This window comes from Neofelis nebulosa, chromosome 4 (assembly GCF_028018385.1).
Source record: "Neofelis nebulosa isolate mNeoNeb1 chromosome 4, mNeoNeb1.pri, whole genome shotgun sequence".
Lineage (NCBI taxonomy): Eukaryota > Metazoa > Chordata > Mammalia > Carnivora > Felidae > Neofelis > Neofelis nebulosa.
In genome coordinates this window covers 93,010,371-93,027,927 of record NC_080785.1, presented here as the reverse complement: position 1 = coordinate 93,027,927, position 17,557 = coordinate 93,010,371, and the positions used below count along the sequence as shown (strand labels likewise).

General features: G+C 46.5%; 1 protein-coding gene across 1 annotated transcript in view; it reads left to right on the top strand.

The window, feature by feature from the left end:
- Positions 1–17,557, top strand: part of LAMB1 (laminin subunit beta 1) — a 74,419-nt gene that overhangs the window by 27,716 nt on the left and 29,146 nt on the right. Inside the window, exons 13-20 of the mRNA XM_058725387.1 lie at positions 6,521–6,656; positions 8,169–8,327; positions 9,168–9,295; positions 9,529–9,652; positions 10,337–10,541; positions 11,710–11,853; positions 12,065–12,296; positions 16,974–17,137. Coding sequence (XP_058581370.1) covers positions 6,521–6,656; positions 8,169–8,327; positions 9,168–9,295; positions 9,529–9,652; positions 10,337–10,541; positions 11,710–11,853; positions 12,065–12,296; positions 16,974–17,137 — 1,292 coding nt within the window. The remainder of the gene's footprint in view (positions 1–6,520; positions 6,657–8,168; positions 8,328–9,167; positions 9,296–9,528; positions 9,653–10,336; positions 10,542–11,709; positions 11,854–12,064; positions 12,297–16,973; positions 17,138–17,557) is intronic.

Genomic DNA, 17,557 nt, shown 5'->3' with positions numbered 1-17,557 from the left:
AGAACTCAGACACTCTAATCGAGAGTTTATGAAGTAAAAAATTTTAGGGAAGATTTTAAAGCAGGTAATTTGAACTTCCTAGCATGATTGATGAGATACCCTATTTTTTTTTGGCATCACTGATGAAAAAAAAATAAGAGCCTTTTTTTTTTTAACGTTTTATTTTTGAGAGAGGGAGCGAGAGAGACTGAGTGTCAGTGGGGGAAGGGCAGAGAGAGACAGAGGAGACACAGAATCTAAAGCAGGCTGCAGGCTCTGAGCTGTCAGCACAGAGCCCAATGCAGGGCTCGAACTCACGAACTTTGAGATCATGACCTGAGCCAAAGTCGGATGTTTCACTGACTGAGCCACCCAGGCACCCCAAAAATAAGAACCTTTAAATATTTCTCTACCTCTGTGACTCTGCAGTGTTTCGTAGCGATCCTTTTCGAAGTTTGCCCCCATGAGGACTTTCTCTAGGAGCCCCATACAGTGATAGAAGATCCAATTAAGTCTTGGGAAACACCAATTCTGCTAGAAGAATGCTTGGTGCATAGTGGGCACTGAGGAGAGATACTTGCTGGGTGATTGTTTTATTGCAGCCATGCATAAATATCTTCTACCTGGTAATATTCCTTTGCTCTGCCATAGGTACATGGTAGGTAATGGAATAAACGTTGATCAAGAAAAAGAATTTGAGAAACAGAAGATATTTATGAGATAAAAATAAATTATGCACTCTTTTGGACAGGCAGTCTCTGGTTGTGACCCCAAACGTTCCTCAGGTACTTTGGCCAGGAGCAGAATTAAACGTGAAAACCATGTCAAGTGGAAAAATGTTTTGTGTAATGAGTCAAATGGTTTTGTTTGTGTGGAATAAAATTTTAGCAATCCAGGTCGATCACATTGACAGGTAATCTGAATTGTGGAATATTTTAGAGAAGACCCATTTTAAGCAATGTGGCTTAAGCCAGGCTAACGAAGCTTTGCCTAGTAAATAACCTGCTTAATAAATAGGAATGGTTGCTAGGTAAATGCTACTTGCAAGTGTTGGAAAACATTGAAAAATAGAAATGATTTTATAGTATCCTTTAAAATTTATTGCCTCGGTTAAATTTAGAGCTTTGGTGTCTGGCTTGAAGCCCACCACTCTTTTGAAGATTTCTGCTTCCTGAACTGACGACCCCAACCTTCCTTGGATGTTTCAACAACACATTACTTCTGTACTGCTTTTAGCACTTAGTGAATTCTGCTCCGTGTTATCGCTATTTGTATTTTAAAGGCCTCTAGACAGAGATTGGGTCTTTTTTTTTTTTTTTTTTTTTGAGAGAGAGTGAGAGTGTGCATGTGTGAGTGGGGGAGGGGCAGAGAGAGAGGGAGAGTGAGGATCTCAAGCAGGCTCCACGCTCAGTGCCAAGCCCCGTGGGCTCAATCTCCCGAACCATGAGATCATGACCTGAGCCAAAATCAAGAGTTGGACGCTTAACCAACTGAGGCACCCAGGCACCACACAAAGGATTGTGTCTTGTTTGTTTTCTCATCCTTCTCCATACTCAGCATCGGTGGCCTTGTGGATGCCCAATAAGTGAGGAGCTGAAATTCATTATACTTTGAAACCAGAGCAGAAGTTAATCCATGTTTTCGCCCGTGTATTGAGTGATAATGGTATCTCACCAGTTGTTAATTACTGTGGTGGCTGGATGTAAAGAGATTATAGAACACATTTAAGAAACTATCCTCATTGGTTAGGAGGCTGGGAGAGAAGGCCTGGACTGCTGGACCCTGGACTGCTGACTGCTGATCAGTGTGGAATCAGAATTATGGAAGAGATACCAGTGTTGAATAGAGTGGTGGTTCTTATGAATGATGATGTTTTCCCCTTTTTTGTGCCTAATTTCTTAGTAATAGAGAAAAGTTGAAGCTAAACAGTATTGTCTCTGCTCATCGCTATTTAAATGAAATAGAATTTCCCTTCCAGTAGAATTTTTGTAAACAAGTGGCTAATTTCTACATTTATGGGAAATCTGTTTTTAATAATCTAGGCCTTTAGCCACTGGGGAAAAAAAATGGTCTTGTATTAGTTTTCTTTTGCTGGCATCGTAAATTACTGCAACTTCGTGGCCTAAGATAGCATAAGTTTATTATCTTACAGTTCTGTATGTCAGACACGGCCAGCCTTTCTGGAATAAAATCAAGATGTTGGTAGGGCTGTGTTTATGTCTGAAGGCCCTAGGGGAGAATCTGTTTCCTGCTCATTGGAGTTGTTGGCAGAATTCAGTTTGTTTCAGCTATAGGAGGAGATTCCTGATACCCTGCTGGCTGTCAGCGAGGGGCCATTCCCAGCTCCTCGAGGCTGTCCACATCCCTTGACTCACAACTCCCATCTTCAAAGCCAACAACGGTGGGTCAGATCCTCTTCAAATCCCATCTCTCTGACCCACTTCTCTGCCTGCCTTTTCCACTTTTAAGAAATCATGTGATTAGATTCAGCAACTCTGGATAATCTCCCCATCTCAAGATCCTTAACCTCAGTCACATCGGCAACCCCCCTGGTGCCATATGAAATCACCTATCAGCGGATTTGGGGGATAATGATCAGTTATTATTCTTGGGGGGGGAGCCGTTATTTCTGCCTGCCACGGGGGCTGACTTATTTTGTCGTCCATCATTATTCTACCTTACTGATGCAGCAAATGGAATCTAGTTATAGGGAAATTTCGTGGTATGGGGGTCAAGTGTACCATTTCTGCCTGATAGGGTTTTTACTTGAACACAAGAAGGATGATTACATGTAATCTTTTGTCTCACTATGGAGGAGGTAGGATTTGAGCTTCATTTTGGAAAGCTGAGAGAGGTTTGGGAGGTGTGATGGGTGGGCAGGGGGACCTTCCAGCTGGGAGGGGGAAGACAGACAAAGGTCCGGAGATAGAGTGAGTGCAACATATGCTCAAGACCTGGTCTGACCGTGACCGTCTCCACTCACATTCCCCCTCTTTCAGCCTGTCATTCCTGTCCTCTCTTTGCCTGTCAGGATCCCCTGCCACCTTCAGAGCATGGCTTCTATGACGCTCCTTATAGAAGCCTCCTCTATGGACGCACCCTCAACCAGGTGAAGGGTGGCTTCCTCTGCAGCCTATATCTTCACTGTAGCTCTGTGTAGGTACTCAGTGCATTTTGCTTTGCTGCAGTGGTCCCTTGCTTTACAGTTTATCCCCCACCCCACCCCACCCCCAGTTCGACTGGTAGTTCTTCAGGGCAAGAACTATTTTCCTCCCATTTTTCCTTCTCCATATCCTTCAGAAATAATAGACTCGCCAAGGAGGTATAGATGGATTCAGAGGAAAAGTGACAGCGGGCGAAAATGTGAGAGTGTTGGCACCAGGGCCAGTATTGGCTCCATAAGTACTTGTGAAAGAAGGTGAGGGGTCTGGCTCACCGGAAAACGAAGGGTGGCCACCAGAAAGAGTAGCAGTGGTCTTCAGAGGATGGCTGTGGAGGCTGCTGGAAGCCAGGCAGAGGCATCAGGAGTGGTGGGAGGCTGCTAGAGGGACAGGTATGGCACGATGACATGCTGGACGGTGGTTGTGGCAGTGACAGCAAGATGACACTTCTGAGCTGAAAGACCTCTCGAAATAAGACTTGGATATCAAGGATGAAGGACAAGGAAGGTCTGTTTCGCCCCAAGTCAGAAGAATTTTAAATGTGGCAGTAAGAGCAGAGCTGAGGGTAAGTCAGTGTGAGAGGTGACGAGGTGAGTTAGAGATGACAGCAGGATGGCCGTGGTCCCCTTCGTGGCTGGAAATGGACGAGTCGAGCAGAGCTGAGTGAGGGCCAGAACTTAGGTGCATATAGGCAGGTGGAGCCACAAGAATGCATTCACTAGAGGAGTAAGTGTCCAGTGGAGCCAGGCCTGTCGGAGACCACGCTTCACGTCTGTGGGCACAGAGGCACGTGATCGCCAGGGCAGATGTTACGGGAACTCCTTCCATGTGACCGGGTTCTCGTGAGTGGTTTCGTCTTCAGAATTAGGAATCCTGCGTCTGCTCGTCTTTATCCTTCACCGTCATTTGCTTGTTCTCTGGTGATGGCAGGTGAGGAATCGAGTTGTTTTCTTCTTTGGTGGTTCCTGTTTTACACATTCATTCCCTCAGGAAGGAAGGATTTTCTCTTGTCCATATGACGTAATGCCCGATGCCTAAGTTTTTGAAAATGACTCTGTTGGTGGACTGTGCCAGAAGATGGCTAGGTCCCAACTACAGCAAGCATTCCTCCTCTGGGAATTGGCTACAGGAGGTTAAGTACTCATGCCTCTGGGTTAGAAGCCATTCACGTGATCTGCAGGAAGAAGACTTTGCGGGGGGACCATGGCAGGGCCGTTGGGGACATTGGTAATAAGCCTGGAAGCGTTCCGTCTTCCCATGAGTTGTAACTTGCCTTAGGTACTTGGTTTAAAATGCACTTTGGGAGGCACCTGGGTGGCTCAGTCAGTTGAGCATTTGACTTGATAGCAACCCAGGTCACGATCTCATGGTTGGTGGCATCAGGTCCCGCATCCGGCTCTGTGATGACAGCACGGAACCTGCTTAGGATTCTGTCTGTCTCTCTCTCTTCCCCTCCCCCACTTGCACGCATGCACTTTCTCTCAAAAATAATCATTTAAAAAATTAAATAAAATGAACTTTGGGATGAGGAAAAATTTGAACTCTGGGAGTGGGTTTAAAGTAACAATTCCAAACCCCATCTTGACTTCAACAAAGTAAAAAATGGCCACCTATAATTTGGTTTTACCTTGTGCACAAGAGAAAAGAGACATAGCCTGAGAACAAACCGAATATGTTCTAGTCTATCCAGAGGGCTTTATTTGAAACAACATGTCAAATTAAAAAAAAAAAAAAGTTTGGGGTGCCTGTGTGGCTCGGTCAGTTGAGTGTCTGACTCTTGATTTCCCAGGGTCAGGGGAGTAAGCCCATGTCATGCTCCACGCTGAGTGTGGAGCCTGCTTGGGATTCTTTCTCTCTCCCTCTCTCTTTGGCCCTCTCCCCTGCTTACACTTTATTTCTCTCTCTCAAAAAAAAAAAAGTTCTATCATTTACATTAAATCTATTTTATTCATATTTTGTATTCAGAATGCCTATCCCTACGCATTCTGTTTGTTCAACCAGTGTTTGAGTGTGATCGGTGTGCAGAGGGCTGCGCCAGGTCCCAGGAGGGGGACAGGGGCGTGACCGAGGTGAAGGAGGCATGGTTCCGCCTTTCAAGCAATCTGCCATCTGGTAGAGGCTCAGATGGATATAGAGAGAAAGTGTCAAGAGAGAAAGTGATAACTGTCTTGACGGTGCAGGTAGAGAAAGCACCATGTGAGAATAGCGGGGGACCAAAGCAGACGCCATGACAGAGACAAACTGGGCTTGGAAAGGCAGGTAGGATTTGAAGACCGGTTCTTGCTTTAATGACCAGTTACTATGTGACACGCTTTGTTGTACGTGTTGTGACTACATCGTTTCTCCTGCAGGGAGGTGGTGGCAGGAAGGAGAAGGTGGTTCATTCTCTGGGGTGGAGAGTGATGGTCAGGAGATGTGACAGCAGGAGTCCTTTGTGAGCTGAATCTTTGAAAAATAGGTGGCTCTCTGCTGGGTGGATAAGACACGAGGGTATTCTCGGCTACCGGAACAACATAAGCCAAGAGAAGGGGTCATGAATCACCCTGTGCGTTGCAGAAATCGTTCATATGGTTGGAGAAGCAAGGGGAGCGGTGGGGCTGGAAAGACAAGGGCCAGGCTATGGAAGGGCCAGCAGGAAGTGATGTGGTCAGTGCATCTTAGGAAGGTCATTTGGGCAGCTTTGCGGGTGGTGGTGGTTTAGCTTGGGAAGTTGGAAGACTGGCAACAAGAACACTGATGGGAAGACCGATTTTACCGTGAGTGAGAGAGCGCAGAAAGGCATAGCCCAGCTGGTGCGAAGAGCGAGACAAAGCGCAAGATCCTAGACCAAGAAATCACATAATTGGGCTCCTCCTTAGTTATGAAAGACTTGAGAGAAGAGCTTCTAGGTTTCTGACTTGGTTGACCTCGTGGCTGGTGGTGTCCTCTCCCCAGTAGAGGACAGGGGAGGGATGGAGTGTTGCCCTTTGTGATCTGTCATTAGCTGCTGGGACAGCTACATTGGAACCATCCTTCTGGGAGTCGGATATTTGTGTCTGAGGCCCAGGAAAGAGAAATCAGACATAAGATACAAGATACCAAGCAAACACATTGGTGATACCTACAGAAAACCTCAATAAGGTGTGAATGGAACACAGTGAAGAAAGGCGAGCAAGATGAAACCAAAAGAACCAGCTCATGGGGAGCCTGAGCTCCAGAGTTTGCAATTAATTCGTAGGCAGTAAATTTTTTTTTGCACGTACTTACTTTCTGAAGGAAATAAGTAAACACTACCTGAACATTTCACCCATTTGATGTTAGTGGGAAATGTAGACGCGTGTCTGGTGGGTTCATCTGCAGATGGGGTGGCACAGCTGACTTGGCTTTGCCCCCCTTTGCAGCTGTTCCCCTGAATCGGGCCAGTGTGCATGCCGACCGCACGTGATCGGGCGTCAGTGCAACGAAGTGGAGTCTGGTTACTACTTCACCACCTTGGATCACTACATCTACGAAGCAGAAGAAGCCAACTTTGGGCCCGTAAGTAGGGGGGTGCTGGGCAGATGGGAAAAGCCATGTTTGGGGAGCAGTAATGGCATATGCACAGTTCATAAGGAGTCCGTATAAAAAGTATTTTTACAGCTCTTGTCAGTGGTGGGATCAGGACCATGCCTTCTTGGAAGCTGTTCTATTTATTTTTAAGCTTATTGATTTATTTTGGGGATGGGGGACGGCCACGAGCAGGGGAGGCGCAGAGAGAAAGAGAATCCAAAACATGCTCTACACTGTCAGCATAGAGCCCAAGGCAGGGCTTGAATCCACGAACCATGAGATCATGACCTGAGCCAAAACCAAGAGTCAGACGCTTAACTGACTGAGCCACCCAGGAACTCCAAGCACAGTCCTATTTCAAGCCAAGTAAATCTGTAACTCACAGAGACTTTGGAACATCATTAATAATGCTTCTGGTAGGTTTTTTGGTGGGGAGGGGTGAGTAGTTGTTTTTCATTGGTCCACTCCTCTACTTATGCTCCAAAGTTCTTGTTGATCTAGTATAGCAAATACTCAGAGAAGACATTGCTTTCTGTTGCTGTCATTAGCCATCCCAAAATTCAGTGGCTTGAATGTACGTCTGGCACTTCAGCTGGGGTGGCCAGAACAGCTGTAGGCTAGCTGGGCCTTTTTTTCCACATGACCCCACCCCCAAGAAGCTGCCTTGAGCTTCCTCACAGCATGGTGGATTCAAGACCATGAGACTTATTACATGGGGTCTGGCGTCAAGGAGGAGGAAAGAGAGAGACACTGCCAGGTCTCTTAAAGACTGGGCTCAGAAGTTTCAGAGGTCCCTTTCTCAAATTCTCTTGGTCAGAAGTCACAAGCCCAGAGTAGATCCGAGGGCAGGGTAACACAGGTTCCAACTGTTGGATGGAGAGCTGAACGCCTATGCAATGCATAGAGAGAATGAAGCACTTTGTCTTTGGAGGCAACTGATCACAGTGGTTCTACGTGATCCTGTGAACACACTCAGATGGGTGCTTGGGGTAACAGAAACTGATCGATTTTTAGTCTCGGTGACCATCAGAATGAACTCCTCTGCAGTGAGCCCTCGTGATGGTATCAAGTTTCTTCGCTTGTACTTGGAGCTTGAAACGAATGCCAGTGAGAAAGGCAAATACATCCACTGGATACTGGACGAGCCTTGTAGAAAATCTGGGAAATGGCTCGTCACTCCTCGGCTTGCTTATGAAAGCATTTGGGACATTCCCCCTCCTTCCTTTAGGCTCATTCCTGATTATATCATAGAAGGTGTCTTCCAGGCCCTCGGAGCCTCATCTCCAGTGTTCCAAGACTACCTCAACCACAAAACCAAAGGGAAACTGATTCCTCTTTATATGTCAAAAACTTACACACTCTACTGAAAAACGTGACTGCAAGAGATGGGTGTAATGCCTATGGTTTGGACCTTTGGGTGACTTCAGATTTCTTTAACTGTCGTATTTATTTGAATTCCATTTCAAGTAAAGCCTAACTACTGCCCCCCCTTGTCCGCAGGGGATCAGCATCGTGGAGCGGCAGTACGTTCAAGACCGGATTCCTTCCTGGACGGGAGCCGGCTTCGTCCGAGTGCCTGAAGGGGCTTATTTGGAGTTTTTCATTGACAACATACCATATTCCATGGAGTATGACATCTTAATTCGCTATGAGCCACAGGTAAACCTTCCATGGACTATCGGGGGTGGTAGAAATCTCTTCTTCTAATGGACACGGTTTTTGTGAAATGTGGAGGTTGCATTAGCGTAGAGGAACCCCTCTGACTTCATACCCCCGTGGAAGTGAGAATGTACATTTTTCTCGAATTAAGCTTCGCAAACTTTTAGTGATTCGTTAGGCGCTCAGCCTTGCTGACGCCTGAGGTGGTGATGTGTGAGACCCCTCCTTGACGTCACAGCCTGCGTAGCCCAGGCTTGGATGCATACCCCACCTTTAGCAAAAGGCTGAAAGTGGAAGGTGCAAGAGCAGAGAGGCAGACAGTCCTGGAAGACAGACAGGCTCACAGCGGCCCAGCTGTGCCAGCGGGTGCCAACACGTCCCATAAAGAATCGGTTCTAGGCCTTAAAACAGAGATGGAATTTTGACATAAAAGGAAGTGAGGAATGGTGTGGCCAGGGGGAGAGCTTTGAGAGTGTGGAAATGCAGCTAGATAAGGGCATAGGATTGGCAAGGATGCTAGGATCAGCAAATGGGCTTGGACACTATATTAATAGGGGTTTGAGCAGGGGATTGTCCTGATCTGAGCTGTGTTTCCAGACCCAGCTGGAAAGAGGATTGGGAATGGCGGGGAGCGTCGGGAGGCTGTGTCTCGTCCTGGTGAGACGAGATTAGGGCTGGAGCTGAGACAAGAGCAGAGGAAATGGTAAAGAGGGAAAGGAAATGCAAGCAAGTGTTTTTCATTTAAACTTGGCAAATGACCGATTGGGAGAGGTCTTTGTAAACAGACAGGCAGCAGCGGCCAGTGTGGATGCTCCTTTGATGGCTTGCTGCTTCTTCTAGCTCCCCGACCGCTGGGAAAAAGCTGTCATCATGGTGCAGCGACCTGGAAAGATCCCAACCAGCAGCCGATGCGGTAATACCATTCCCGATGATGACAACCAGGTGGTGTCCTTATCGCCTGGCTCAAGGTCAGTGTGACACTGGTTTGCAGCTCAGGAGAATGAATATGCAAATTGTTTTTTTGTCCCTGGTATCTTGCCTTGTGTGTTGTCCAGTTAGCATTTCCGAGCCACAGCCAAACATGGGCAATTGCCTTTCTTCCTTGGCAAGGATCTATGTAGATCTTCGACTGATGGACTGATGGATTGGACACTTAAAAGCTGACTTTCTGTTGTTATTTTTCCCTCCCGTTTTGGGGCAGGTATGTCGTCCTTCCGCGCCCCGTGTGCTTTGAGAAGGGTGTGAATTACACGGTGAGGTTAGAGCTGCCTCAGTACACGTCCTCTGACAGCGACCTGGAGAGTCCCTACACGCTTATCGACTCCGTAAGTGGAAGGTCATTTCTGACGTGAAGGTCATGGGGGAAAGGCTGGGCAGAGAGGGTTCATCTATTCCCCCAGAGGATTTGATGGAGGGGTAACATGGAGAGCTTAGGTACAGTCATTCTTTCTTGCTTCCAATGCCACTTTGCTTATTTATTTTACTTTATGTTATTTTATGTTTGTTTTTTTGAGAGAGAGAAAGATCACACACGAGCAGGGGAGGAGGAGTGGGGGTGCGGGGAGAGAAAGAGAGAGAGAGTGAATGAATGAATCTTAACTAGGCTCCACGCCCAGCACAGAGTCCAGCTCCTGTCTTGATCCCACGATCCTGGGATCATGACCTGAGCTGAAATCAAGAGTCTGATGCTCAACCAACTGAGCCACCCAGGCGCCCCTGATTTTAATAAAAACTCTGCTGCCTGGAAAGGATTTACTCAAGCTGATTGTTGATGAAAATAAAAAGTATCTTAAAAATGGCATTGCAAAAGCCATCAGGCTCTGTAAGGTATCTCTAAATTTTTTTCTGGCAAGACTATTTACGAGTGAAGAGGTATTTACTGTATTGAATGAATCTGAGTGTTTTCATTGCCGGAGTCAAAGCATTTGGGGCTTTCACGTGTTGGCTCTTTTCAGTTGACGACACAGACACCACCGTAAGAACGCTCTGCTGTTCCTCTTTCTCCGCAGCTTGTTCTCATGCCGTTTTGTAAATCACTGGATATCTTCACTGTGGGAGGATCAGGGGATGGGTTGGTCACCAACAGTGCCTGGGAAACCTTTCAGAGATACAGATGTCTGGAGAACAGCAGAAGCGTTGTGAAAACACCAATGACCGACGTGTGCAGAAACATAATCTTCAGCATTTCTGCCCTGTTACACCAGACAGGCCTGGGTAGGTATCCCCAACCCCTCTTTCTTGACAGCTAGGAGTACTTGGCACCGCGAGGTGTGTTGGAAGGCATGCCCTCTAGTTCTGTGGCAAGCAGGTGGCAAGCACAAAGGAAGTAGTGTCTCAACTGTGATTTGTCTTTTCTCTTTTTCTTTCCTTTTTTTTTTTTTTTTTTGGAGAATATTTTAGTGATGGGGCACCTGGGTGGCTCAGTCGGTTGAGCATCCGACCCTTGGTTTCGGCACAGGTTAGGGTCTCCTGGTTTGTGAGTTCGAGCCCCACGTCGGGTTCTGTGCTGACGGTGTGGAGCCTGCTTGGGATTCTTTCTCTCTCCCGCTCTCTCTGCCCCTCCCGTGTCTCTCTCTGTCTCTCAAAATAAATAAACAAACTTTAAAGAAAAAAAACCAAAGGAATATTTCAATGATAGAGCACCACTATTTTAGTGATAGATGCAATCGATATTCAGGAAATACACACGGTGACGAGGGGCAAAGCCATGAGGACACTGCATTTCTGTAGGCAGGTGGGGACTTGGGATGGAATCAGGGAGCATCATACTACTGAAGTTTGCTTTTCTCCCTGAAAGGTCATACCGCTCCCAAAGGTCACTGGCTTTTGTCTACAGTCCTGTGCTTATTTGACCTTTGAAGGCAAGGGGAGAAAAACCTTAATGACCTCCTTCCCCTCCTTCCGAGAAAAACTGCTTTTATCTGCCAACTCCATCTCCTGTTGGTTCCTGCCTGCTCATCATAGGGATGACATTGTTTGAAATGGGAATTCTGAATAAGCCAAGGTGGTGAAGGGGAAGGATCAGGGCAAGCCCAAGGAAAGGGGTGGTCCAGTTCACAGCCAGTGTGACTGGCTACATGCATTGCTTTTTTTTATATATATATAATGTTTTAAAATCTTTATTCATTTTTGAGAGAGTGTGTGGGGAGGGGCGGAGGGCAGAGAGAGAGGGAGACACAGAACCCAAAGCAGGCTCCAGGCTCTGAGCCATCAGCACAGAGCCCGACGTCAGGCTCGAACTCACATAACACGAGATCATGACCTGAGCCGAAGTCGGACGCTCAACCGACTGAGCCACCCAGGCGCCCCATGCCACGCTCCTCTCTCTCTCCTGGGGTCGGCTGCTCCGTGTCTCAGGTTCTGACCTCTCTCTTCCCTGCAGCTTGTGAATGTGACCCCCAGGGCTCCTTAAGTTCCGTCTGCGATCCCAATGGAGGCCAGTGCCAGTGCCGGCCCAACGTGGTTGGAAGAACCTGCGACAGATGCGCCCCGGGCACCTTCGGCTTTGGCCCCAGTGGCTGCAAACGTACGTTAATCAGAATTGTCACGTATCCGTTGAGATGACCTGGGAAATACCGAGCTGGGCTTTGTGGCTTTGGAAGGCAGGGCTTCCCTCCGCAAAACCCATCGCCTGAGTCATGAGCGTTCTGAACCGGGCACGGGGGTGCTTCTGTTTGGGGGTGTGTTTGCATTTAAGGAGTTTCTCAAGGCGGTTCCACCCTCGCCTGTTCCTTCAGCTTGTGAGTGCCACCTGCAAGGGTCCGTCAACGCTTTCTGCGACCCCATCACTGGCCAGTGCCACTGCTTCCAGGGGGTGTATGCTCGGCAGTGTGACCGGTGCTTGCCTGGCTACTGGGGCTTCCCCAGCTGCCAGCCCTGCCAGTGTAACGGCCACGCCGACGACTGTGACTCTGCCACCGGGGCGTGCTTGGGCTGCCAGGACTACACCACGGGGCACAACTGTGAAAGGTACGTGCTCACCGCCTCTTTTTTTAGTTTTTTTTTTTTTTAATGTTTATTTATTTTTGAGACAGAGACAGAGCATGAATGGGGGAGGGTCAGAGACAGAGGGAGACACAGAATCCGAAACAGGCTCCAGGCTCTGAGCCGTCAGCACAGAGCCTGATGCGGGGCTTGAACTCATGGACCACGAGATCGTGACCTGAGCTGAAGTCGGACGCTTAACCGACTGAGCCACCCAGGCGCCCCTTTTTTTTTTTAATTTAAATTTTTAATATCTCTAGAGGAGTATAGATGTCTAGAACACGTATAACCAGAAAAGAGTAAACGTGAAGGTCTAACATTTCACATTATCTTACGATGCAAATCACAAAAAGGTTTTATTGTGTCATCATCAGAGATTATAACCACTGCTGGATGTACATATAAGATTATTGCTGCATGAGCATTTTTGGAGTGATCAACTCAGCAGATTTTTAGTAATCCAAAACTTCACAAAATCCCCTTTTTTATTTTTATTAAAAAAAGTTTTTTAATGTTCATTTTTGAGAGAGAGAGCAAGCACAGAGCCCGACACAGGGCTGGAACCCAGGCACCCCAAATCCAGTTTTTTTTTAACCAAGTTAGTTAACGTAGTATAATAATGATTTCAGGAATGAAATTTAGTGGTTCATCACTGACATATAACACCCTGTGCTCATCCCAACAAGTGCCTTCCTCAATACACATCACCTGTTTAGCCTATACCCCTATCGACCTCCCTTCCAGCAGCCTTCACTTTGTTCTCTGTATTCAAGAGTCTCTTATGGTTTGTCTCCCTCTGTTTTTATCTTAGTTTTGCTTCACTTCCCATACGTTCACCTGTTGTGTTTCTTAAATTCCACATTTGAGTGAAAGCATATGTTTATTTTTCTCTGACTAACTTATTTCGACACTGTAGATCCATCCACATTATTGCGAATGGCAAGATTTCATTCTTTTTGATGGCCAACTAGTATTCCATTGTATATAAGTACCACATCTTTATCCATTCGTCAGTTGATAGACATTTGTGCCGTTTCCATACTTTGGCTATTGTCCATACGCTGCTGTAAACATTGGGGTGCATGTGCCCCTTCAAATCAGCATTTTTGCACCCTTTGGATAAATACCTAGTAGTGCAATTGCTGGGGCGTAGGGTTCCCGGCCTCTTGAAAGCGAAGAGAATGAGATCATTTTTGGCTGAGCAAACAGTATCTTAGACCAACACCAGGCAAAAGCTCCGGCAGACTCCAGAAGGTTTCATTTCTGACCACCTCAGTATTTCCTAGGAACTCAGTCCTTTAGCTAGCCCGTAGTTGATTCCTTCTATGCGCTGGGCATTGCGCTGGCACTGCAGAGGCAGCAGAGAACAAAACCATCGTGAGCTGCCCTCCTGGGGTGCCATCCTAGAGGTCAGCACAGACCTGGACGGAAATCCTGTCTCAGCAGATTCTTGCCCAGGACCCGAATTCTGAAATGTTAATGCCTAAATTGGGTCAAGGTAGAAACCAAATCCGAATAGAATTAATCAAATTTTAGACAGCTTTTTGGTTTGAAACACATTATGCAGCTAGAGGTTCTGGGAGACTGTAGAAAATGTGCATCAGTATACCTGTTCTCCAGGTAGCAAATGAATTGAGTAATTTTTATGACTCTAAAGCATACCCCACTGGGTATAGTAAAAGAGGACCTACCTAGAAAGTACCCCTACTAACGGTACAGCCAAGCTCGGTAGATGCGAAGTAATCCACGTGGAAAAATCACATGCTGGTTTACACTGTTCATCACTAAATAAAGGCAGATGTGCTATGAGAACCTGATTTTTCTGGAGTAAATAGTCTTCACCTTTTACCCCAATAGATTTTCTGTCTTTTAACGTCCATCCACACTATCTGGGACTTTTGTTTTTAAAATAGCAACAAATGCTTCAGTCAGTGGGAAAATTGCTCATCGGATGAGAGAGAAATTGTCCATGGAAAGTGAATACGTGATTGACTTATGGCGGAAAGACGTGCCTGGAAGCAAATACACGGTTCCCGGCTCTGTGCTAGAGTAGTTGGTAGTCAAGAATTTGGAGGTTCCGGTAAACTACTCCTTCAAATAAAAGTTACTCCTTCCAAGTACAAAAGTGCCTTGTAAGAAGATAACAAGGAGACAGTTATACAAGTCTTGAAAGGAAGAAATTAATATATTGATGGTGTCGGTTTTTTGCATTAAGTTTTTTGCATTCTTGTTCTTTGGAAGATGGAGAATAAGTTTGAGAAAGACCGACAGATGAGAAACTTAGATTCAAAAGGACAAGGGGGGGCCTGGGTGGATAAGTCAGCTAAGTGTCTGACTTGATTTCAGCTCAGGTAATGATCTTGGGGTTTGTGGGATCAAGCCCTGCCTTAGGCTCTATGCTGACAGTGCGGAGCCTGCTTAGGATTCTTTCTCTCCTTCTCTCTGCCCTCTCCTGCGCTCTCTCTCTCTCTCTTTGTCACTCAAAAATAAACTTTAAAGGGGAGCCTGGGTGGCTCAGTTGGTTAAGCGTCTGACTTCGGCTCAGGTCATGATCTCACGGTCCATGAGTTCGAGCCCTGCATCAGGCTCTGTGCTGACAGCTCAGAGCCTGGAGCCTGCTTCACATTCTGTGTCTCCCTCTCTCTCTGCCCCTCCCCTGCTCATGCTCTGTCTCTCTCTGTCTCAAAAATAAAAAAAAAACATTTTTAAAAACTAAAAAAAAAAAAACTTTAAAAAGGACAAGAGAGTGGGGCGGGGAACACAGGTGGTTACCCGCCCTGCGGGTGTGAAATCCAGCATGCTGGGCAATAAAGTGGGACGAGCATCTGTGAGAAGAGCCTACTTGATATTTGGGACTGTTTTGGGTTTTATTTGTAAAGCGTTTTGTTTCTTTTAGGAAAATGAGGGTGTGGGAGGGGGAAAATTTTTAGCCCTGCGTTTGGATGACAAAGCTTTATTAAAATATCTGGGATTCTGTAAACCAACTTCTCATCTTTCTTTTTTCTTTGCTTTTCTCTTTTCTCTTTTCTTCATTCCAAGAAGATCAGAGTTTCAATCCTGTGAATTTAAGAAGTAGCCCTTGGTTCAGCTCACTCCCAAGGGGGGAAGTGGTGGGAGAGGCAGGAAATGAACACTCAGTTTCTATCATGAGGTAGTTGGATGTATTTCACCTAGAAAAGCCTCATAGAAAACTTTTTCAGAGCCTGTCATGCAAAATTGCTTCACCTCTGCTGACTTTCCCAGCACATAATCTGGGAACATGTTCTTGTATCGTGTCTGTGTCTAATTAAATAGAAGGTTAATTTCCACTAAACAGCTTTGCCTTCTATTTCCTCATCTCCCTCCCTCTGCCCCATTAAAAAAAAAAAAAATTCTGTCTCAAAAGGAAAAGAGCAAAACAAAAACAAGCCATGGAAAACAAAATGAATTGGCAATGTTTAGACCTGAGTTCCAGGCTCAGCTCTGCTTCTAACCTGCTCCATGACCCTGGGGGAGTTAGCTCACCTCTCTGAGTGTCCTGCCGTCGGCAAGTACCATAACCAGGTTGGGTTAGATGATCTCCAAAGTCCCTTCAACCTTTTACGTTACAGGAAGTGAAAAAGTAACCCAATTAATCACTCATGTAGAGAAGCAGCATCACATAGAAGAATTCTTGCTTCAGACAAGTCAGGAGGCTGAATTCAGATCCTGGCTTATCAGTAACTGGCTGTGTAGGCCTTGCGAGTCATTTAAGCTCCATGGATTCCTGATCTGTAAGGAGAGGAGTTGGGAGTTGATAAATGACATCCCTTGTGCATCTCTTGTTTGAAACCACCTGACAGGGGCGCCTGGGTGGCTCAGTCGGTTAAGCGTCCGAGTTCAGCTCAGGTGATGATCTTGCAGTTTGTGAGCTCGAGCCCTGCATCGGGCTCTGTGCTGACAGCTCAAAGCTTGGAACCTGCTTTGGATTCTGTGTCTCCCTGTCCCTCTCCCACTCCCCCACTTGTGCTCTCTGTCTCTCAAAAATGAATAAATGTTAAAAAAATTTTTTTTTTAAACTGAAAAAAAAAAAAAAAAAAAAAAAGAAACCACCTGGAAGGCTCAAGAGTCCTGCTGCTGGAGCGCATCCTTATCAGCTTTGTTACTGGTAAAGGCTGGATTGCAGAACATTCCACCATGGGCTTGCTAACTGATTCCTCACACCTCCGGGGCATCGACAGACGATCACATGCTGTCTTCCCACCCTGCACCCACCCCCTTCTCCAGACCCTTTAATGCAAGGCAGAATGCTCTGGAAGTCAGGCAGCTGGTAGGACAATAGGGTCACGTGAGGAGATGTATCTCTTCTTCTGGGGGCGGGGGAGAAGGGGAAGTGAGTTAGGGTCCTACTGCAGTGACCCTGCAGGTGTTATCCCGAGACCAGCAGCATCAGCATCACGTGGAACTTACTGAGTTAGAAATGAAGGGATGAGCTAGCAAACCGTTTTAGCAAGCCCTCCAAGGGATCCTGATTGGTGTTACCGTTGGAGAACCAGCGCCCTAATGGAAAGTTCTCCAAGTCAAAACATGAGGAATGGGGAGTGAACGTTCCCCAAGCAGAGAACACAGTTTCTAAGACTCCTTCTTGTAACAGGTTTCTTACAACTGTGATTCATGGCCCTCTCTCCTCTGCGACTGATGCAGGTGCTTGGCCGGTTACTATGGCGATCCCATCATTGGGTCAGGAGATCACTGCCGCCCTTGTCCTTGCCCAGATGGTCCCGACAGTGGACGCCAGTTCGCCAATAGCTGCTATCAAGATCCTGTTACTTTACAGCTTGCCTGTGTCTGTAATCCCGGATATGTTGGTAAGTAAGGTACAGACTTTTGGAGGAAAGGATGTGTCATATTTATGAGTCTGGTTGTTGGTAAAGAAAAAAGATGAAGAGGGAACCAATTGAGTTTCATTTTTACGATCCTTAGTTACACCTGAAGGGAAGGTGAAACACAAAAGATGCTCTTTTCCTGTTGGGCATGTGGAGAAGAGAATTCTCGAGTCTCCGTGATGATGTTATAATACAAAACAGGATAGCAAGTTCACTTAAATCCATGAGTGAATCCCTCGGAATAGTTTTCCCTTACTAAGCAGTAGGAAGATTATCTTCCATTTTACTTTTCCACTCCCTTATCCAGGTCCTGGCAGAAGGGTCTCAAGGTAGTGGTGAAGTGGCCAAACAGTGGGCGGAAGGAAGACAATTGCCATCCCCAGATGGCCCCCAGATAATGGA